Source organism: Cyprinodon tularosa, unplaced genomic scaffold, assembly GCF_016077235.1.
Source record: "Cyprinodon tularosa strain WSP-4 unplaced genomic scaffold, ASM1607723v1 ctg784, whole genome shotgun sequence".
Lineage (NCBI taxonomy): Eukaryota > Metazoa > Chordata > Actinopteri > Cyprinodontiformes > Cyprinodontidae > Cyprinodon > Cyprinodon tularosa.
Genome location: NW_024039545.1, coordinates 257,847 through 281,405, shown reverse-complemented (window position 1 = coordinate 281,405; position 23,559 = coordinate 257,847). Strand labels below are relative to the sequence as shown.

The following is a 23,559-nucleotide window of genomic DNA, read 5'->3' as shown; positions in this document are numbered from 1 at the left end:
TCTAAAATATGTCCCTGTTTGTGCGTTGGTTGTTTAACATGTTGAGTTAAACCAAAGTTTCTAAGTGTGTCACACAGTTCTTTTGCTCTTCTGTCTTCAGGGTTGTCAACGTGAAAATTAAAGTCTCCCACAATAATTAAACAGTCATAATCAACGCATTTCACAGACAGGAGGTCACTAAAATCATTAAAAAAGTTTGAGGTGGACTTAGGAGGCCTGTAAACATTTAGAAACATAGTTCGTACAGGGCCCTTTACCTGCAGAGCCAAATGTTCAAAAGAGTCAAATTTTCCCAAAAACACCTTTTTCCATTTCAGTGAGTCATTAAACAATGTTGCCACTCCTCCACCTTTCCTTTGCTGTCTGCTCTCGCAAAGGAAATTGTAGTTTGGAGGAGACGACTCCAACAGAATATGTGCTTCATTAAGTCCATGTAACCATGTTTCTGTTAAAAGCATAACATCAACATTATTGTCAATAATAAAGTCATTAATTAAAAGGGATTTTCCTGACAGAGATCTAATGTTTAATAAAGCCAGTTTATATGAATTAGTGGTTGATGTTGTCTCCGTAGCAGGCTGCATCTGACAGTTTATGACTCTTAAGTGTCTGTTCCTGTTTGTTCCCATTTTGTTTTTCTTATTTCTGCCACGTATCATCACAGATATTCCATAAGCTCCAGTGTAAGGCCCAAGCTGATGCTGGAAACTGTTATGTCTGATAAGCTTGTTGCCAGGGCCCGGTGTGGATCACGGAGAAGTTATCTGAAGGTCCTGACGTTCCGTGATATGTAGAGGAGGATCTGGGGCTCTGCTGCTTTTAGAAGATGCTGGTTTTTTCACATCGCTGCGGCTTTCAGAATGTTTGATATCAGCCGTTTGGCTCCTGACCTGTTTAAAGAGAAACCATCTCTGTTGAACAAATGTCTCCTCTCCCAAAAGATGTTAAAGTTGTCTGTTTGCATGTTGCATCCAGCCATTTGTTTAACATCAGAACTCTGGAAAACATTTCATCTCCACAATTAATGGGCCCCTGAGGGCCGCTGAGAAACACCTTGACATTAAGACCATCAACTAAATTCAGCAGACGAATGTAATCCTCTTTCAGTATTTCTGATTTTCTCAGGGCTGCGTCGCCCAAGGCTTCAGCTTGTATGATGAGTTTTTCCAAGGTCGGGCGTTTTTTCCTGATCTCTGGAAGGATGTCTGATACATTAGACACCAGGCCACAGTTCAAACGGGTATAAATCAACACCTCTGTGTTTTTCTTGGTACAGAAATGTTTAATCCCACGTATAGATCCACTGCATAATATCAGGGTCCTTGGCCCTGTGGCCTGTTTTTCCTCTGGTAGCTTAGAGTGACGATTGTTGACATACCTTTGATTGTCCTTGTGATCCTTCTGGGTCTCATCTTGGAGTGAAGCAAATCTGTTCTGTAACAGAATTCCAACATTTCCAGCAGGTTTACTCCTATCATTTGTTGTGAGAACATCCCGCTTTCGTTTCACTTCTCTTGGGACATCTCTCTGTGGTCTCAGCCAGTGGTGGGGGGGGGGGGGGGGGGTCCGTTGGCATCTTGTGTGGAATAGCTGAAAACTAAAATAGTCCACACGGGGAAAAAAATCTAAATAAAAAATAAATCAAGGACGATAAATCGAACTAAATCCAACTTTCTGTAGTTTTAGTTAAGAGATAAAAAGAGCAGAAAGTGCAAGAAAGCAGGGAGCAGAGAAAGAGGATGTACTGCAGGAGCAAAGCAAACCAATAAGAACTAAGCAATTAATCCATCTATAGCCCATGGATCCTATAGGATAGTCTGCAGACTAACATTAGTCTGCAGACTAACATTAGTCTGGCTATCTCAGACTGACTGGAAGACATTGACTGAGTTAGACGCTGACATTGGGTCTAACCTTAGAAAATAGAAAGTATCGAGATTTTAAAACTCAGAAAATGAGAAAATCATTGTTGTTCGATGCTGAAGCGCACAGATTGCTCACAATGAGACCGATCTAACTAGGGAGTACCAATATGGCGGCCGGTGGCTTCACCTCAACCCTACCAATCCAGGGAATAAACAGACATCAGAGCCTGCTCCGCGCTCTGAGGAAAAAAGCTAAATGGCGCCGAACAGTGGTGAATATTGGAAGTGCAGTTTAATATAATCCCATTCTGTGAATAGTTGCGTCTGAAATGAATGAAAATAGTTTTTAATGGTTATTGAGTCACTTTCAGCCACTGAAATCAAACATTCTGTCTCCAACCTTGCTGGGTCTCCTGTTGGCTGTAATAAAAGAATCCGTTGACGGAAGCACAGACTGCAGGAGCCCAGAGGAACTCTCCATGACCTAAACTGCTTCTTTCTTTCAGCACAGGAAGCTGTTCTATGGATCATGGTCTGGGTTCTGAGGAGCTTCAGCAGCAGCACCGTCGGCTCAGATATCAGATTAATAGTCCCCACCCTGCAGAAACACTAGAATCTGGATATTTACCGTATGTGTTGAGAGAAATGCTTTAATGTTCATGGACTGTTCACCCTTTCATCAAAGGGAAATGATCCTTATAGCAAATCTGAAGGATGCAAAGCAGCAGAGGAACCTTTTCTTCATAGAAACAGAACAAACAGAGTCGGTTTACAGGTGGAACTTTCACCAACTAAGAACTTTATTCTTCTTCATTATTTCACAGTAAATATGAGCGAAACAAAAAGCTTTTCACGCTTCATGATTGATTTTCTTGTAGCTTCTTCTTGATTGGCCGGTCGCTTCTAGATTCACCAATCAGATCTCTGGAGCTTCTACTGGATGCTGATGATCCTGCTGAGATTATCTACGCTGTTTCAGAGCAGCAAAAGTTCAATGTTTGTAGGAACAAAGATTTGACTGAACAGAGTTCATGACAGCAAATAGCTCCAGGAACCAGGAACCAGAAACCAAGAACCAGAAACCAGGAACCAGGAACCAGAAACCAGGAACCAGGAACGAGGAATCAGGAACCAGAAACCAGGAACCAGAAACCAGGAACAAGGAATCAGGAACCAGAAACCAGGAACCAGGAACCAGGAATCAGGAACCAGAAACCAGGAACCAGGAATCAGGAACCAGAAACCAGGAACTGGAACCAGAAAGCAGGAACCAGAAACCAGGAACCAGGAACCAGAAACCAGGAACTAAGAACCAGGAACCAGGAACCAGAAACCAGGAACTGGAACCAGAAACCAGGAACCAGGAACCAGAAACCAGGAACTGGAACCAGAAACCAGGAACCAGGAACTGGGAACCAGAGACCGGGAACCTGGAACCTCTAAGACCACTGGCTCCATTCATCCTGCAGAACCGGGCTGGATGGAGGAACCGCCCCCCCACCAGGAGACCTCCAGTCCACAGGTGGAACAGGAACCTGAGGGTCAGAACCGGGCTGGAGGGGCTTCCTTTTGGACAGGTTGTCTCAGCGCCTGTGTCCTCCACCCACCCGGTGCCGACTGCGTCCCTCTGTGGAGACGAGTTCCTCAGGAGGTGCTGCTGGGTGGACTGGGAATCACTGCTGGGAGAGCAGAGCGTTCCTGTTGGCCTTCATCTTCTCCAGGCGCTTGGACAGGTGGCTGTTACTGACCTCCAGCTCCTCGATGCGGTCCAGAGCCGAGCGCAGCTGAAAGGAAGGTCACTCTGAGGTGAGCAGGACAGGTGGATGCAGAAAACAAAGCCTAGATCCAAACGGTCTGGAATCCCATCTAGCTGCTGCTGCTTTGGGAGGCAGCAGGGGGCGCTCACCTCTCTCTGCAGTCGTCTCTTCTCCACCTTCAGCTCATCTTCGATCCTCTCTGCGTTCTCAGACGCCGACTTGTAACGACACAACTGGCCCTCTAGGCGGAGCAACTGAGCAGGGAGACACAGGTTTCCATTGAACAGGTGAAACGGTCAGACGGGAAGAACAGGGGGCGGGGCTTACGTTTTGCTCCAGAGTCGTGACTTCCTGTTCGGATTTGACCAGCTTGAACTTGAGCTCACTGATCTGCCGGCTGTGGTCTCCTGGTGAGAGTGAGACATCAGGAGATCAGGATCCACGGTGGAGCCGATGGACGTCAGATCTAACCAGTGACCTACTCTGCAGCTCTAACAGATGAGGATCTATGCCGCTCTCGTTCCCCCCGGGGTTCTGGACTCCATCCGCGCTGCTCCGCTGATCCAGCTGAGACTTCAGCAGCCGGACCTGAACACAAAAACATTCAAAGGGTTTTTATAGAACATCTGGCAGATTTTTATAAGAAATATGATTCCAGATCTGACCTGATCCCTTAAACCTTCTCTGTCCTCAAACAGCTTCTTCATCCGCAGCTCTGAAACAGAAAGTCAGAGGAAGTGATGAGCTCTGCGGCGCCGCACGGCGTGGTGCGGTCACCGTACGGCTCCGTAGAGACAAGCTAGACGCTAAAACTCTTCTGACTTCAAGGTCAATCATCTCATGGTTCCTCTAAACATTTTTCTCATCAACCTGAACGTCTCCACTGCCGTTCAGCTCCTTCATGACCTCAAGCTCTGCACCATTTCTGAGCTCCATGCTGGACTCCAGCAATCAGCTGGTTTTCCTTAGATGGAAACTGAACCAATCAGGACGATGTGGTCGGATGGTGCAGTGAGGCGAGAGGACAGGTGAAATAAAGCGGATTCTGTGGTAGGACCTGTGATCAGCTGGAGCTTCAGCTCCTGGTGGTAATTATTTGAATAAACTGCTGGATTCATCTGGATCAGAAAACTGTGTCCAAGATGTCTGATGCTGTAAGGATGTGGAAACAGTTTGCTTACCCTTCAGGTGCAGAACATCCTCTGCTGATGAAACGTTGTTAGAACAGAACCACCAGAACACCGAGCTTCAGCTAAAGCTTTATTTCTGCATGTTTTCATATATTCAGTAACATCCAGATCAGTCGTTCTCAATCATTTCACATCTAAGATGTCTTCTATGGAGCGCCGCTCCTCATTCTGGGCCGTTTCTGTCCAGAACAGGGACAGTTCCTGAGGACCGGCAGCAGGTGGCGCCTCTGAGCTCATGAAATCTTGCAGTCTGAGTTCTCATTTCTCCTGCTGTCCAAACTGGCTCGATCATGACCCCTCTCTGGTTCCACGCTGCCCCCACCTGGAACACTTTGGTCGTCCATCTTGGTCCTTTGCTGGGACAGAGGCTGTTGGACCTCCTCTTCCTCCTCGTCAGCCTCCTCACAGCTGTCCATGTCTGCAGCCGCTGTCTCCTCTACAGAACCGGCGCCGGACTGCTCCAGTGGCCTTCCCTCTTGGAGACCCAGCAGAGCGAGTTCAGGAACAGCCAAGGCTCGGATTTCCTCCGCCGTCACCTCCATGAATCTCCTGACTGATGAACTCTGACCTGCGTTAGGCTGAGCCCAGGCTGCGCGGTTCCCTCTCAGCTCTGTAGGAAGCTGGACGTGCGCCGGACTATTGGACCTCCGTCCTAAACTGACATCAGACACGGACTCTGCTGAGTTTTTGCGCGGCTCAGCAAAGTAGGAGTCTACAAAGACAAAGTCTGCAGAGGTGTTTTTTACAGGAGAACCACTCAGATTTAAGCAAGACTCAGCGTTCATCTGCAGCTTCGTTTGTCTGAAACTGGTCTCTGCTGCCTCATCGGCGGTGATGTCATCCTTCCAAGGTGAAGGAACTCCACCTGAGGAAGCAGATTGGTCCTCTGAACCGGCCGCCGGTCCAGCCTGATGTCTCTCCACACATCCGGGACCAACTGGGGGGTGTTTGGCTGGGCTCCTTGGATTAGGACCTGATTTGGCGGAGAGTCCGGCGTCCATCTTTGGACACGTAGATTTATCTCCATCTGCAACAGTCCGATCGGCCGTCTCTCCTGAGCTCGTCCTTAGAGTGTTTTCCAGGTCTGAGATCCACTGGTGGAGACAAATCAGAATTTCTGATAAGATTCTTGAGATCTCAAACACAAACCCTGGTTTGTCCTCCAGTCCTTGGAGCAAATCTTGAACCGCCATCTCCAAACTAGACCACATTTCTTCTGGAACAAAGGCAGTTGTTCTCTTTAGGCTTTGGGGGAAAGCTTTGTGCATCGCAGCAGCTCTGTGGAGAGGTTCTCCAGTCCTCTGGCTGGTAGGAGAATACTCCACAGGTGCTTTGGATTCAGACTTGACGACGGACTCTTCTTCACCAGCTACCGACTCAGGGTTGGATTGTCTGTTTTCTCCTGCTGCTTCAGATCTGCCTCCTTCTTCACCTAAACCTGGGACTCCACCTTCACCAGTCACGTCTCCCTTTGGTTCAGTGCTTGTTTCAGAGGAAGACGCTTCGTTTTCCAGAGCCAAGGAGACGTCCAGGTTTATCGTCTCGTCTGACGAAGACTTCAGTTTTCCAGAAGCTGAGAGACCTGAAACCATTGCTCGGTTATCCATGATCATCTCCTTGGCAGGACGAGGCGGAATGAGTCTAGATCTGAAGTCCTTTTCTCCAGAAACCTTTTGAATAGCGAAGGCCTTCCTGGAAGATTCCCCCTTTTTTCTGAAATCTCCAACAGAATGAGCCGTACTCTGATCATTGAAGGCCTGATCTGCAGACCCGTCCATGTCTGGCTGTTTGTTGTCTGCTTGGTTTGGGTCTAGTCTAGAGGGAAGCCTCTTGGTCGGATCCTTTTCCACCCCCTTGTTCCGCTGCGGTCGGTTTCTGCCTGGTGGCTTATCGACCGGGTTCCGTCTTTCTCTGGACACCCTGCTTTGGTCGCTCGTAGAGTTCATGTCCAGACTCTGCTGCCGCTTGGCGTCTTTCCGGTCTCTTTGGGGTTTGCTGTCCTCTGCTGGTTGTTGCATTGAAGCTTTTCCTGAAAGACCATGAAGACACGTTGGAAGAGCGGCTGGAGCAGACATTCAGGATGGAAGACAGACAGCAGAGGAGGTTATTCAGGTTGATGAGGAAAGAAGAATCATAGAGGAATTACAGGAGGACAGTTCCTCTGATCTTCTAAAGCCCAGAAATGAAGATGTTGATTTAGAACCAGACAGAACCAATCAGCTAAAGACAGGAACCTCACGTATCTCAGTAGATCAAATGTTTGAAATGTTTAGTAAAGTCAAATGGTTTTGGTGTAACGGTTCCTACCCAGCACGCTCTCTCTGCCACTGTGAGGCGGGTCCTCGGCTAGGGGGGAGGCGGAGTCATCGTCGGCCAGCTCCACGTCGCCGTTCGACGTGTCGGGAGAGAAAACCACTCCATGGTTCTGTTAGTCAGAGAGTCAGAGATCATCCATGGATCCATAACGGAGATAAACATCTGCTCGGACACATCCTGACCAGAACTGGTTGGTCCTCTATCAGGACCATAACGCTACAACATGAGGAAAAAACTGCAGAGCTCACCAGACACTAAACCCATTCTGAGCAGGTAACCCCTCTAACTCTGGATTAACGCCTAACACAGACACCCCAAGTCACAGAAACCCCTCAGACTGTCCCTCCTGTGGGGAAGGACCTTTGGTTTGGGTTCAGATTGAACCAATGCACCTGAAAGAGGCCGTGCCACAGGAGCACCTGAGGAACTTCCTCTCTGAGGGACAATCTGCAGGTCTCTCTACGTCTGCTAACCACAGCGGCGTCCAAATACCTTCAGTGAGTCTCGCAGCCGGACCACCTCATCTCTGAGCCGGTCGCGTTCGATTCGAACGATGTCGGAGGTTTCTCGGTGGCGCTCTAAGGCCTGGCGTAAGGAGGAGTTAAGGTAGGAGGTTAGAGAGGAAGAAAGGAAAGGAAACAGGAAGGAGAAAAGCTGGAAACGTTTCACAGAGGCAGAAAACAAGCTGGGTTCTGGTCCTGTTCAGCAAAAGCTGACCAGGATACATCTGAGACTGCGGCCATTTGTCAGACAGAGCATCACTGAATGCATCTGAAATATTTGGACCATAACCAGTGAACCGCTTCCAGCTCCTCTGCCTCTGGAAACCACAGAATCTCTGGAAGCAGGAGGCGTCCTACCGCTATCTTCTTCTCCTTCCACTGCAGAGCTTCCTGAAGGTCAGAGACCTCCTGGCAGTAGCTGCTGCTCTTTAGACGCAGATCAGAGACTTCCTGCCCAGCAGGGGGTGGCAGAGAGCAGCAGAGAGAGAGAAGAGGAAAATCAGGTCTGCTATCCTTTCACTGGGTCAGGGTTAGAACTCTATCCAGGGTTAGAAAGGAGCTAAAGGTCTGCTTTGCTAGTCCTCCTCAAATTAGGACTACAGGCTTCAGGGAAAGAACTACAAAACCCAAAGTCTCTAAATAAATACCACCTCTGATGATCTCGAAAAATATGAAGGTGTGAACATTATCATGCGTCTCACAGAGAACAAGTAAGAACTTAGATGTTGTCATTAAACTCCGTGAAATGGGTGGTGTCTATCAGTCCACTCATGCAAAGGATTGTGGGTAGTGACCATCCAGGGAACCTCAGTACTTCCCTCTGTTAAATGAATGTGTGCTAGCAAGCATCAGGGTCCTAGCTCCTTCCTCACAGCCAGGATTATCCGGACAGTAGGCTGACCACAGAATTCCAGCATGAAGCCAGGGGAAGGTCAGGCTGCTTCCCAACATTCCTGACCTTTGAACTTTGAACCCAGCTGATAATCGGTGCTATAGAAATTAAACTGAACTAAACTGAATGTGTCAGCCGAAGCAGAAATGGTCTCCATGAAGAGGACGCTAGATGCTTCCTATCATGGTTCCTTTAGCATAGGGACCTCCTGACGTGTCTAGGCGTGGCGTTTCTATACGGTTTCCCATAATCCCTTGCTAACAGGGTGTATAGACGGAGGTCTCCTCACCGTCAGCGTCTCGTTGGTCTGTCTTAGCCTGTCCTCCATCTCCTTGAACTGGCCCTTCAGGACGCTGTTAGCCTGACGCTCGCGCTCCAACTCCTGGAGAGACATCAAAGCAAGCTCCATCATCATCATCATCATCATCATCATCATCTTCTTCATCTTTTTCATAGTTAGTGACCCTGTGACCTTGCTGGACTCCTCCCAGCGGCGCCGGGCCTCCCACAGCAGCTCCTCCATGTCGCTGAGCTCCTCTCTCAGGTTCTCCACCTGGAACATCAGAGTGGTTTTGTCGTTGTGAAGCTGAGCGTTGGAGATCATGGCTCTGCGGTACTTCTCCTCCGCCTCCAACAGAGAGTCCTGCAGGACGCAGACATGGTGGAAACCATCAGCATCCACAATCTGTCCTGGTCAGTTCTAATGGGACAGAACTGGACCTGCCCTGCCCAGTGCCAGGTCTGCTGGTTGGGTTACCTTCATTTCTCTGATTGAGGCCTCTGTTTCCACGGAGAACGACGTGTCACAGCTTCCTCTACGGGATGAGGCTCCGCCCAGCGAAGCCAGCGTGGCGGCGGACAAAGTTGACGCCGTCCTGGAGCCCTGATGGAGACAGCAATGGTTAAACCCAGACACTGAGTCAGTCTGATCGCCGCCTGCCGCAGAGTCTCACCTTTTCCATGAACTCTCGGTCCGCCCTCTCCTCCACCTGAAAGGACACAGAACCCCAAATCAACCAATCAAATTAACTAAACACTGCTCAGCAACACCACAGATGGTCAGCAGGGGGAGCAAGAGGAGCACTCTCACCACAGGGCTTGCACGGGCTGAACTGGCCCTGGAGGAGGCCCGAGAGCTGGAGCCCAGGAGGCCGCCATAGTCTGATGGCTTAGGGGGCGGAGAGAAGGTGCAGGAAACATAGGGAACAAGGAAAGGTGGCAAGGAGAGAAGGAAACATAGGAAACAAGAAAAAGTGGCAAGGAGAAAAGGAAACTCGGAGAACCAGGAAAGGAGGAAAGGAAAGAAGGAAAAATAGGAAACAAGGAAAAGTGGGAAAGAGGGACGGAAACAAGGAGAACAAGAAATGGAGGAAAGGAGGGATGGAAAAACGGAGAACCAGGAAAGGGGGAAAGGAGAGAAGGAAACAGAAAATAAGTAACGGTGGCAAGGAGAAAAGGAAACACGGAGAACATGGAAAGGAGGAAAGGAGAGAAGGAAACATAGCAATCAAGGAAAGGTGGGAAGGAGGGACAGAAAGAAACAAAAAGACCTTTTAGACAAGCCAACTGATAACGATAATCAGAGCAGTAACAAACTGGTTCAGGCTAATTTAGACTAGTTTAGTCAGTCTAAAGTAGGCTGCGACTGGTTAAGGCTAGATTCCTTGTTCAGGTTTAGGGAGACTAGTTTAGTTAGACCAGATTGTTCTTAATGAACAATTTTGTGTTAGTTTAGACCAGTTCGGCCTGGTTCCTGCTAGTTGCGAAATGTCAGACTGGTTCACACCAGTTCAGACTAATTTGAGCTAGTTCACTCTAGGTCACACTAGTTTGTGCAAGTTCATACAGGTCAGACTGGTTCTGTCTGCTTTGTGCTAGTTCAGACTAGTACAGTGCAGTTTGTGCCAGGTCAGACTGTTTTGTCTAGGTCTTGAAACTGTTTGAAATAGTTTTGATACTGGTTCAAACTAGTGTGTGCTAGTTCTAACTGGTTCAAACTAGTGTGTGCTAGTTCAGACTGGCCTGTGCTAGTTTTGACTGGTTTGTGCTAGTTGAGACTGGTTTGTGCTAGTTCAGTCTGGTTTGTGTTAGTTCAGACTGGTTTACGCTAGTTCAGGCTGGTTCAAACTAGAGTGTGTTAGTTCAGCCTGGTTTGATTTCAGCCTGGTCTGTGCTAGTTTTGACTGGTTTGTGCTAGTCCAGACTGGTTTGTGCTAGTTCAGACTGGTCTGTGCTAGTTCAGACTGGTTCAAACTAGTATTTGCTAGTTAAGACTAGTTTGTGCTACTTCAGACTGGTTGGTGCTAGTTCAGACTGGTTTGTGCTAGTTCAGACTGGTTTGTGCTAGTGCAGCCTGGTTGAAACTAGTTGGTGTTAGTTCAGACTGGTTGGTGCAGGTTCAGACTGGTTTGTGCTAGTTCCGCCTGTCTTACATTAGTTCAGACTGGTTTGTGTTCATTCAGACTAGTTCAAACTAGTGTGTGCTAGTTCAGACTGGTTTGTGCTAGTTCAGACTTGTTGAAACTAGTTTGTGTTAGTTCAGACTAGTTGGTGTTAGTTCAGACTGGTTTGTGCTAGTTCAGACTGGTTGAAACTAGTTTGTGTTCGTTCAGACTGGTTTGTGCTAGTTCAGCCTGGTTGAAAAGGAAGCAGTCATGCCTCTTATCCACGATTCTTGGACCTTCAGAAGGTTTCTGGTCGACTCACCCTGTAGCTGCCTCGGCTGCCCACAGACATCCTCTCCTCATCATCAGAGACCTGCAGACACACAATAAGAATATAAATGTGTGCTGGTCAGGGGTCCAGGAAACCACAGAAGAAGAAGACATACAGACCGAGGCGTGTCTCCGTGAAAGGCGCGAGTAGCGCTCACTGTCCTCCTGAAAGGCCATGAAGAGGAAACAAGTTTCAGATGGAGAAGAAGAAAGAGGCATAAGCAGTCAGCCTGACAGACGGAGAGCAGGGAGAACAGTCTGCCTGTCAGACATGCCGATGGGATTAAAACACACATATTAGGATGGAGCTAAAGGCAGGAGGTGATGGTGAACAACAGCAGCATCCTGATAGCATGCAGGTTGACCAAGGAAAATAATTCAAAAATATATAAAAATAAACTATAAAATACATAAATTACATAAATTAAAATAATGAAATGACATAAAATGAAATGGAAACCAAACAATTTGGAAAAAAATGTGATTAAAAACTAAAGCTCAATAGAAATAATGGGGAAGGAGGGCAGCGGAGAGGAACATGCAGAACCTCCAGGTTCTCACAGCAGAACCATTCTGAGAACATGCAGAACCTCCAGGTTCCCACAGCAGAAGCCTACTAAGAACATGCAGAACTTCAAGGTTCTCACAGCAGAAGCCTACTAAGAACATGCAGAACCTCCTCCTGTACAGCAGAACCAGACCCGACATGGGCTGCTGTACGGAGGAAGGAGGTTCCTCTCGGTCAGAACCGGTCCTACCATCCACTGCTCGATGTGACCCCACTTATTATCCAGACCATAATACTTCTGTGGAAGAACACCATCACAGATTAGAAGCAGCTGGAACCAGAAGAGACTAGAAGACCTGCATGAGTTGGACCTACCTTGGTGCTGTGGAACAGCTGCAGAAAGGGGAAGAGTCAGTGGAGACAGGTTAGAAACACTTGGTACAAAGATGGACCATCCAGAAGGTCCGACTAACACGATGGACCATCCAGAAGGTCCGACTAACACGATGGACCATCCTGAAGGTCAGACTAACAAGATGGACCATCCTTAAGGTCCGACTGCCAAGATGGACCATCCAGAAGGTCCGACTAACACAATGGACCATCCTGAAGGTCTGAAAAACAAGATGGACCATCCTGAAGGTCCAACTAACAAGATGGACCATTCTGAATGTCCGACTAACAAGATGCACCATCCTGAAGGTCCGACTGCCAAGATGGACCATCCCAAAGGTCAGACTACCAAGATGCACCATCTTGAAGGTCTGACTAACAAGATGGACCATCCTGAAGGTCCAACTGCCAAGATGGACCATCCAGAAGGTCCGACTAACAAGATGGACCATCCAGAAGGTCCGACTAACACGATGGACCATCCTGAAGGTCCGACTAACAAGATGGACCATCCTTAAGGTCCGACTGCCAAGATGGACCATCCATAAGGTCCGACTAACACAATGGACCATCCTGAAGGTCTGAAAAACAAGATGGACCATCCTGAAGGTCCGACTAACAAGATGGACCATTCTGAATGTCCGACTAACAAGATGCACCATCCTGAAGGTCCGACTGCCAAGATGGACCATCCCAAAGGTCAGACTACCAAGATGCACCATCTTGAAGGTCCAACTAACAAGATGGACCATCCTGAAGGTCCGACTGCCAAGATGGACCATCCTGAAGGTCTGACTAACAAGATGGACCATCCTGAAGGTCCAACTGCCAAGATGGACCATCCAGAAGGTCCGACTAACAAGATGGACCATCCAGAAGGTCCGACTAACACGATGGACCATCCTGAAGGTCTGACTAACAAGATGGACCATCCTTAAGGTCCGACTGCCAAGATGGACCATCCATAAGGTCCAACTAACACAATGGACCATCCTGAAGGTCTGAAAAACAAGATGGACCATCCTGAAGGTCCGACTAACAACATGGACCATTCTGAATGTCCGACTAACAAGATGCACCATCCTGAAGGTCCGACTGCCAAGATGGACCATCCCAAAGGTCAGACTACCAAGATGCACCATCTTGAAGGTCCGACTAACAAGATGGACCATCCTGAAGGTCCGACTGCCAAGATGGACCATCCTGAAGGTCTGACTAACAAGATGGACCATCCTGAAGGTCCGACTGCCAAGACGGACCATCCAGAAGGTCCGACTAACAAGATGGACCGTCCCGAAGGTCAGACTACCAAGATGCACCATCCAGAAGGTCCGACTAACAAGATGGACCATCCCAAAGGTCCGACTAACAAGATGGACCATTCCGAAGGTCCGACTAACAAGATTGACCATCCCGAAAGTCCGAACAAACAAGATGGACCATCCAGAAGGTCCGACTAACAAGATGGACCGTCCCGAAGGTCCGACTAACAAGATGGACCATCCTTAAGGTCCGACTAACACAATGGACCATCCTGAAGGTCAGACTGCCAAGATGGACCATCCTGAAGGTCTGACTAACAAGATGGACCATCCTGAAGGTCCGACTAACAAGATGGACCGTCCTGAAGGTCCGACTAACAAGATGGACCATCCTTAAGGTCCGACTAACACAATGGACCATCCTGAAGGTCCGACTGCCAAGATGGACCATCCAGAAGGTCCGACTAACAAGATGGACCGTCCTGAAGGTCCGACTAACAAGATGGACCATCCTTAAGGTCCGACTAACACAATGGACCATCCTGAAGGTCCGACTGCCAAGATGGACCATTCAGAAGGTCCGACTAACAAGATGGACCATCCCGAAGGTCAGACTACCAAGATGCACCATTCAGAAGGTCCGACTAACAAGATGGACCATCCCAAAGGTCCGACTAACAACATGGACCATTCCGAAGGTCCGACTAACAAGATGGACCATCCCGAAAGTCCGAACAAACAAGATGGACCATCCAGAAGGTCCGACTAAGAAGATGGACCGTCCTGAAGGTCCGACTAACAAGATGGACCATCCTTAAGGTCCGACTAACACAATGGACCATCCTGAAGGTCCGACTGCCAAGATGGACCATCCTGAAGGTCTGACTAACAAGATGGACCATCCTGAAGGTCCGACTGCCAAGATGGACCATCCCAAAGGTCCGACTAACAAGATGGACCATTCCGAAGGTCCGACTAACAAGATGGACCATCCCGAAAGTCCGAACAAACAAGATGGACCATCCAGAAGGTCCGACTAACAAGATGGACCGTCCTGAAGGTCCGACTAACAAGATGGACCATCCTTAAGGTCCGACTAACACAATGGACCATCCTGAAGGTCCGACTGCCAAGATGGACCATCCAGAAGGTCCGACTAACAAGATGGACCGTCCCGAAGGTCAGACTACCAAGATGCACCATCCAGAAGGTCCGACTAACAAGATGGACCATCCCAAAGGTCCGACTAACAAGATGGACCATCCCGAAGGTCAGACTACCAAGATGCACCATCCAGAAGGTCCGACTAACAAGATGGACCATCCCAAAGGTCCGACTAACAAGATGGACCATTCCGAAGGTCCGACTAACAAGATGGACCAACCCGAAAGTCCGAACAAACAAGATGGACCATCCAGAAGGTCCGACTAACAAGATGGACCGTCCTGAAGGTCCGACTAACAAGATGGACCATCCTTAAGGTCCGACTAACACAATGGACCATCCTGAAGGTCCGACTGCCAAGATGGACCATCCAGAAGGTCCGACTAACAAGATGGACCATTCCGAAGGTCCGACTAACAAGATGGACCATCCCGAAAGTCCGAACAAACAAGATGGACCATCCAGAAGGTCCGACTAACAAGATGGACCGTCCTGAAGGTCCGACTAACAAGATGGACCATCCTTAAGGTCCGACTAACACAATGGACCATCCTGAAGGTCCGACTGCCAAGATGGATCATCCAGAAGGTCCGACTAACAAGATGGACCGTCCCGAAGGTCAGACTACCAAGATGCACCATCCAGAAGGTCCGACTAACAAGATGGACCATCCCAAAGGTCCGACTAACAAGATGGACCATTCCGAAGGTCCGACTAACAAGATGGACCGTCCCAAAGGTCAGACTACCAAGATGCACCATCCAGAAGGTCCGACTAACAAGATGGACCATCCCAAAGGTCAGACTACCAAGATGCACCATCCAGAAGGTCCGACTAACAAGATGGACCATCCCAAAGGTCCGACTAACAAGATGGACCGTCCTGAAAGTCCGAACAAACAAGATGGACCATCCAGAAGGTCCGACTAACACGATGGACCGTCCCGAAGGTCCGACTGCTTTGTCAGACCCTTAGGATGGGATGGGGGGTGCTGATTGGATTAAAGTTGCCAGGTGGGCGGGCCTGATGCTGGGTGGGCGGGGCTTAGACCATCTGAGATGATGTAGTTCCACCCAAACTGCTCCTGATTGAGAACCAGAACAATTTCTGCTGAATTTGATCCAAAATCACTTTTTGTTGGATTTTTGCCATTTTTCTTTCAAACTGTTTTTAGCCACTTTTTTTCTGTCGTTTTATTTTATTTACTTAATTTCTTCATTTTGTCAGATTAAATTTTATTCATTTCACTTCCATTTTATTTCAGTCATTCGTTTTTTTTAACATCGTTTCTTGAATAACTTCCTATTATTGTTTGAATGAGTGAAAAGGAGCTGAAAGAAGAAACTTATAGTAATGATATCATATATATAATAATTAATATGAAAGATATTTTATATTAATATATTCTCATTTCTCTCTAATTCCGTCTACATGAGATGAAATTTTTCATCTGAAATAAGAATATTTTCTCCATTTAAAGATAACTGGATCTAATCTGGAATTAGAAAAAACAAACATTTAGTTTTAGCATCATTGAGTGATAATTTGTTTTTATTAAACCAATTCTTTATTTTCACCTTTTTGTTTTTTATTATTTTACTCATTTCCAGACATGAATAAAATGTTGTCATCAGCAAATAATCCAGATTGTAATAATTCTGCTGCTTCACATAAATCATTTAAATAAAGAATAAAAAGTTTGGGCTCAATAACAGAAGTTTGGGGAATTCCAGATTAAATGTCTAATATTTCTGCAGAATTATCAGCATTTCTAATCCAATTTAATCCTAATTCCATAAAGTTGTAATTTCTTTAACAAATGGTGTCAAAGGCTTTTTTAAATCAATAAATCAATAAATTCTTCTCTATTTATTTTCTATTGCTGTGTGAATTTCATTAACGTTGTTTTTCTAAACCCATTTAACAAATTATTTTTCTATATATAGAAACCCTAAACCTGGGTCTAAACCTGGGTCGGGTCTAAACCTGGGTCTAATCTACACTCTAAAGGTTATTGGTCTATAATTGGTTAAGCAGCGTCGATCACCTGATTCTTTATTATTTTATGTTTTTCATCTCATAAATCGATTCTTTTCTATTAATCTGATTTAATATCTTCAGGTTTTCCAGGTTCTGGTCCTGGTTCTGGTCTGGGATTAGGCTGGTTCTGCTGAAGCAGTCAATCAGAACCAGACAGTCAGCTGACCTCAGATCAGCAGCCGGGTCACATGACTGCAGGTTTCTCCTGACCAGTTGGACCTAAAGTTTTCCAGAACTTCCTGAGAGGAATCAGGAAGTTCTGGATCCGGATTAAAGTTCTGAGACTCACCAGAGGAGCTGATCCAGGTCCTGAGCTGATCTAATCCTCACCCAGACTGAGCAACACTAGTCTGACCTTTGACCTGCTGTCATAGGACCCGGCCGTTTCCTCTGATCCAATCAGCCTATAGACAGCCTTCGGACCTTCAGAATAAGAGCGCTCCCTCACCTCCTTCTGCTGCCGCTCCAGCTCCTTCATCCGGATCTCCCGGGCCTCGGCTCTCGCCGCGCGCTTCGCCGCCAGCCGGGCCTCGGCCTGCGGAGCAGACGTCGATCGGTCGGAGGGACAGACATAGAAACATGTCAGCATCTAGAACAGATCTGATCAGAGTATTTAATCTGCTTCTTTGATGTCATCTCTTTGATCGTTATTCTGAAGACAAACTGGCTTCTGGGATTAAAAGCATGAAAACAGCTGATGAAGATGATGCTGTCTGAGCTCAGGATTATTGAAGCAGGTTATCCCCTCCCAGTAAGTACTGGGCCTCTCCCAGTGGGTCAGTGGGAGGGAGCACCAGTAATGCCTGATTGGATCATTGACCCATGTGTCCGTCTCCTTCGTCTGAGAGGAGGGAACCAGACATCTGTCCCCCTGAAGGACACAGAGACACTGTCCCCAGCTGATCCGTCCCATCAGCTCATCATCAAACAGGTCGCCATTAATGATGTCATCATGGTTCTAAATTTAATTATTTCTGTCCGTAAATTTACTAAAGAATGCTTAAATGATTTAAAACATCTTTTAATGACTTTTCTGAGACATTTTGATTTTTTTTCCATTTTCTCGGTTAAACAGCTTCTCTGATGTCATCATGGGACGCCATCAGCCTGTCAATCTGATTAAACCGCCTTAATCTGCTGACTAGTTCCTTCTTTCTATAGATTACGAACTAATCTAGACTAACTTTATACCATAAGATTATAAATATATAAAACTATAAATGATTTATCCATCATCCATCATCCATCCATCCATCATCCATCATCCATCCATCCATCCATCCGTCCATCCATCATCCATCATCCATCCATCATCCATCCATCCATCCATCCATCCATCCATCATCCATCCATCATCCATCCATCATCCATCATCCATCCATCCATCATCCATCCATCATCCATCATCCATCCATCCATCATCCATCCATCATCCATCCATCCATCCATCCATCAGTCCATCCATCAGTCCATCCATCCATCATCCATCATCCATCCATCCATCATCCATCCATCATCCATCCATCCATCCATCATCCATCCATCATCCATCCATCCATCCATCCGTCCATCAGTCCATCCATCCATCATCCATCATCCATCCATCCATCATCCATCCATCATCCATCCATCCATCCATCATCCATCCATCATCCATCCATCCATCCATCCATCCATCAGTCCATCCATCCATCCGTCCATCCATCCGTCCATCCATCATCCATCCATCATCCATCCATCCATCCATCCATCCATCCATCATCCATCCATCATCCATCATCCATCATCCATCCATCCATCCATCATCCATCCATCATCCATCCATCCATCCGTCCATCCATCCATCATCCATCCATCATCCATCCATCCATCCATCCATCCATCATCCATCCATCCATCCATCAGTCCATCCATCCATCATCCATCATCCATCCATCATCCATCCATCATCCATCCATCCGTCCATCATCCATCCATCAACCATCCATCCATCCATCCGTCCATCCATCAGTCCATCCATCCATCATCCATCATCCATCCATCCATCATCTATCCATCCATCCATCCATCATCCATCAATCATCCATCCATCCATCCATCATCCATCCATCCATCATCCATCATCCATCCATCCATCATCCATCATCCATCCATCCATCATCTATCCATCCATCCATCCATCATCCATCAATCATCCATCCATCCATCAATCATCCATCCATCCATCCATCATCCATCCATCCATCCATCCATCATCCATCCATCATCCATCCATCCATCCATCCGTCCATCCATCAGTCCATCCATCCATCATCCATCATCCATCCATCCATCATCTATCCATCCATCCATCCATCATCCATCAATCATCCATCCATCCATCCATCCTAATCAGCCTGTCTATAATTGTCCAGCCTGTTTATCATTGGTCAGCCTGTGTGTCATTGGTCAGCCTGTTTATCATTGGTCAGCCTGTTTATCATTAATCAGCCTGTCTATCATTGGTCAGCCTCTCTATTATTAATCAGCCTGTTTATCATTGTTCAGCCTGTTTATCATTGTCCAGCCTGTTTATCATTGGTCAGCCTGTTTATCATTGTTCAGCCTGTCTATTATTAATCACCCTGTCCATCATTGGTCAGCCTGTTTATCATTGGTCAGCCTGTCTATCGTTGGTCAGCCTGTCTATCATTGGTCAGCCGGTTTATTATTAATCAGCCTGTTTATCATTGGTCAGCCTGTCTATCATTGGTCAGCCTGTCTATAATTGGTCAGCCTGTTTATTATTAATCAGCCTGTTTATCATTGGTCAGCCTGTCTATCATTGGTCAGCCTGTCTATAATTGGTCAGCCTGTCTATTATTAATCAGCCTGTCTATCATTGTCCAGCCTGTCCATCATTGGTCAGCCTGTCTATCATTGGTCAGCCTGTCTATCATTGTCCAGCCTGTCCATCATTGGTCAGCCTGTTTATCATTGGTCAGCCTGTCTATCATTGGTCAGCCTGTTTATCATTGGTCAGCCTGTATATTATTAATCAGCCTGTCTATCATTGGTCAGCCTGTCTATCATTGGTCAGCCTGTATATTATTAATCAGCCTGTCTATCATTCGTCAGCCTGTTTATCATTGGTCAGCCTGTCTATTATTAATCAGCCTGTCCATCATTGGTCAGCCTGTTTATCATTGGTCAGCCTGTTTATTATTAATCAGCCTGTTTATCATTGGTCAGCCTGTCTATTATTAATCAGCCTGTCTATCATTGGTCAGCCTGTCTATCATTGGTCAGCCTGTTTATTATTAATAAGCCTGCCTATCATTGGTCAGCCTGTTTATCATTAATCAGCCTGTCTATTATTGGTCAGCCTGTCTATTATTAATCAGGCTGTTTATCATTTTACAGCCTGTTTATCATTGGTCAGCCTGTTTATTATTGGTCAGCCTGTTTATTATTGGTCAGCCTGTCTATCATTGGTCAGCCTGTTTATCATTGGTCAGCCTGTCTATTATTAATCAGCCTGTCTATCATTGGTCAGCCTGTTTATCATTAATCAGCCTGTCTATCATTGTTCAGCCTGTTTATCATTGGTCAGCCTGTCTATTATTAATCAGCCTGTCTATCATTGTTCAGCCTGTTTATCATTAATCAGCCTGTCTATCATTGTTCAGCCTGTTTATCATTAATCAGCCTGTCTATTATTAATCAGCCTGTTTATCATTGGTCAGCCTGTCTATCATTGTTCAGCCTGTTTATCATTAATCAGCCTGTCTATTATTAATCAGCCTGTTTATCATTGGTCAGCCTGTCTATTATGAATTAGCCTGTCTATCATTGTTCAGCCTGTTTATCATTAATCAGCCTGTCTATCATTTATCAGCCTGTTTATCATTGATCAGCCTGTCTATTATTAATCAGCCTGTTTATCATTGATCAGCCTGTCTATTATTAATCAGCCTGTTTATCATTGGTCAGCCTGTCTATCATTGTTCAGCCTGTTTATCATTGATCAGCCTGTCTATTATTATTCAGCCTGTTTATCATTGATCAGCCTGTCTATTATTAATCAGCCTGTTTATCATTGGTCAGCCTGTCTATCATTGTTCAGCCTGTTTATCATTGGTCAGCCTGTCTATCATTGTTCAGCCTGTTTATCATTGATCAGCCTGTCTATTATTAATCAGCCTGTTTATCATTAATCAGCCTGTCTATTATTAATCAGCCTGTCTATCATTGTTCAGCCTGTTTATCATTGGTCAGCCTGTCTATTATTAATCAGCCTGTTTATCATTGGTCAGCCTGTCTATCATTAATCAGCCTGTCTATCATTGTTCAGCCTGTTTATCATTAATCAGCCTGTCTATTATTAATCAGCCTGTTTATCGTTGGTCAGCCTGTCTATTATTAATCAGCCTGTTTATCATTGGTCAGCCTGTCTATCATTGTTCAGCCTGTTTATCATTGGTCAGCCTGTCTATCATTGTTCAGCCTGTTTATCATTGATCAGCCTGTCTATTATTAATCAGCCTGTTTATCATTGTTCAGCCTGTTTATCATTGGTCAGCCTGTCTATCATTGTTCAGCCTGTTTATCATTGATCAGCCTGTCTATTATTAATCAGCCTGTTTATCATTGTTCAGCCTGTTTATCATTAATCAGCCTGTCTATCATTGTTCAGCCTGTTTATCATTAATCAGCCTGTCTATTATTAATCAGCCTGTTTATCATTGGTCAGCCTGTCTATCATTGGTCAGCCTGTCTATTATTAATCAGCCTGTCTATCATTGTTCAGCCTGTTTATCATTGGTCAGCCTGTCTATCATTGTTCAGCCTGTTTATCATTGATCAGCCTGTCTATTATTAATCAGCCTGTTTATCATTGTTCAGCCTGTTAATCATTGGTCAGCCTGTCTATTATTAATCAGCCTGTCTATCATTGTTCAGCCTGTTAATCATTGGTCAGCCTGTCTATCATTGTTCAGCCTGTTTATCATTGGTCAGCCTGTCTATCATTGTTCAGCCTGTTTATCATTGATCAGCCTGTCTATTATTAATCAGCCTGTTTATCATTGTTCAGCCTGTTTATCATTGGTCAGCCTGTCTATCATTGTTCAGCCTGTTTATCATTGATCAGCCTGTCTATTATTAATCAGCCTGTTTATCATTGTTCAGCCTGTTTATCATTAATCAGCCTGTCTATCATTGTTCAGCCTGTTTATCATTAATCAGCCTGTCTATTATTAATCAGCCTGTTTATCATTGTTCAGCCTGTTTATCATTGGTCAGCCTGTCTATCATTGTTCAGCCTGTTTATCATTAATCAGCCTGTCTATTATTAAACAGCCTGTGTATCATTGTTCAGCCTGTTTATCATTAATCAGCCTGTCTATTATTAATCAGCCTGTTTATCATTGGTCAGCCTGTCTATCATTGTTCAGCCTGTTTATCATTAATCAGCCTGTTTATTATTAATCAGCCTGTTTATCATTGGTCAGCCTGTTTATTATTAATCAGCCTGTTTATCATTGGTCAGCCTGTTTATCATTAATCAGCCTGTTAATCATTGGTCAGTCCGTTTATCATTAATGAGCCTGTTTATCATTGGTCAGCCTGTTTATCATTAATCAGCCTGTCTATCATTGGTCAGCCTGTTTATCATTGTCCAGCCTGTCTATTATTAATCAGCCTGTCTATCATTGTTCAGCCTGTTTATCATTAATCAGCCTGTTTATCATTGGTCAGCCTGTTTATTATTAATCAGCCTGTTAATCATTGGTCAGCCTGTCTATTATTAATCAGCCTGTTTATCATTGTCCAGCCTGTTTATCATTGGTCAGCCTGTTTATCATTAATCAGCCTGTTTATCATTGGTCAGCCTGTTTATCATTAATCAGCCTGTTTATCATTAATCAGCCTGTCTATTATTAATCAGCCTGTCTATCATTGTTCAGCCTGTTTATCATTGGTCAGCCTGTTTATCATTAATCAGCCTGTTTATCATTGGTCAGCCTGTTTATCATTAATCAGCCTGTTTATCATTAATCAGCCTGTTTATCATTGGTCAGCCTGTTTATCATTAATCAGCCTGTCTATCATTGTTCAGCCTGTTTATCATTGGTCAGCCTGTTTATCATTAATCAGCCTGTTTATCATTAATCAGCCTGTCTATCATTGTTCAGCCTGTTTATCATTAATCAGCCTGTCTATTATTAATCAGCCTGTTTATCATTAATCAGCCTGTTTATCATTAATCAGCCTGTCTATCATTGTTCAGCCTGTTTATCATTAATCAGCCTGTCTATTATTAATCAGCCTGTTTATCATTGGTCAGCCTGTTTATCATTAATCAGCCTGTTTATCATTAATCAGCCTGTCTATCATTGTTCAGCCTGTTTATCATTGGTCAGCCTGTCTATCATTGTTCAGCCTGTTTATCATTAATCAGCCTGTTTATCATTGGTCAGCCTGTTTATCATTGGTCAGCCTGTTTATCATTTATCAGCCTGTTTCTTAATGAGGATCCTCTTTACCTCTCGCGCTATCTGACTGAGCGCATCCTCCTCCGCAGCCAGCCTGTCCCGGTTCGGGACCCTCTTCCGGCCGGGGCCCTGGGTTCCCATGGTTCTGGGCGGCTCTACCTGCAGCCGAACCCCCCTGAGGTCCAGAACCTGCGGTGATGGAGGAATGGCTGCAGGATGGTTCCGGTTCTAGACTCAGCGGTTCGGTCTGTGGATCTGGATCCAGATGAACCGCATCCCTCAGTGGTTTTTACCTGTTAGGTCCAGATAACTTAGAGGTTCGGTTCGGATCCAGTAGAACCCATGATGTAATCCGGTCTCTGCCTTAAACCGCAGGTTCGGTCCTGGTCGGTCTGAGGGTCCAGATCAGGGTTCGGTCTGTGCAGCGGCCCGTCTGCCCGCTGATCCGCCTCCTCCTCCTCTGCTCGCTGCGCCGCTGC

At 45.9% G+C, this 23,559-nt stretch overlaps 1 protein-coding gene across 1 annotated transcript; it reads right to left on the bottom strand.

The window, feature by feature from the left end:
• Positions 1–3,337: 3,337 nt before the first annotated feature.
• On the bottom strand, positions 3,338–23,559 carry LOC119773786 (leucine-rich repeat flightless-interacting protein 2-like). Its single transcript, XM_038270921.1, has 17 exons — positions 23,132–23,559; positions 17,053–17,139; positions 12,121–12,138; positions 11,996–12,043; positions 11,358–11,402; positions 11,230–11,280; positions 9,614–9,691; positions 9,477–9,512; positions 9,281–9,406; positions 8,996–9,166; positions 8,813–8,905; positions 7,120–7,237; positions 4,288–4,337; positions 4,105–4,210; positions 3,950–4,029; positions 3,772–3,876; positions 3,338–3,649 (listed from the first exon to the last, which is right to left on the bottom strand). Exons 1-17 carry the CDS (start codon positions 23,219–23,221, stop codon positions 3,539–3,541), a joined length of 1,413 nt encoding a protein of 470 aa, XP_038126849.1. The 5' UTR covers positions 23,222–23,559; the 3' UTR covers positions 3,338–3,538.

Bases quoted from the DNA above. Each gene is read 5' to 3' on its own strand.
- LOC119773786 (XM_038270921.1), bottom strand. From the start codon at position 23,221: ATGGGAACCCAGGGCCCCGGCCGGAAGAGGGTCCCGAACCGGGACAGG. The intron at 11,403-11,995 runs GTAGGACCGGTT...ATGGCCTTTCAG, and splicing joins GTCACATCGAGCAGTGGATG to GAGGACAGTGAGCGCTACTC. The intron at 9,513-9,613 runs GTGAGAGTGCTC...GTGTCCTTTCAG, and splicing joins CAGCCCGTGCAAGCCCTGTG to GTGGAGGAGAGGGCGGACCG.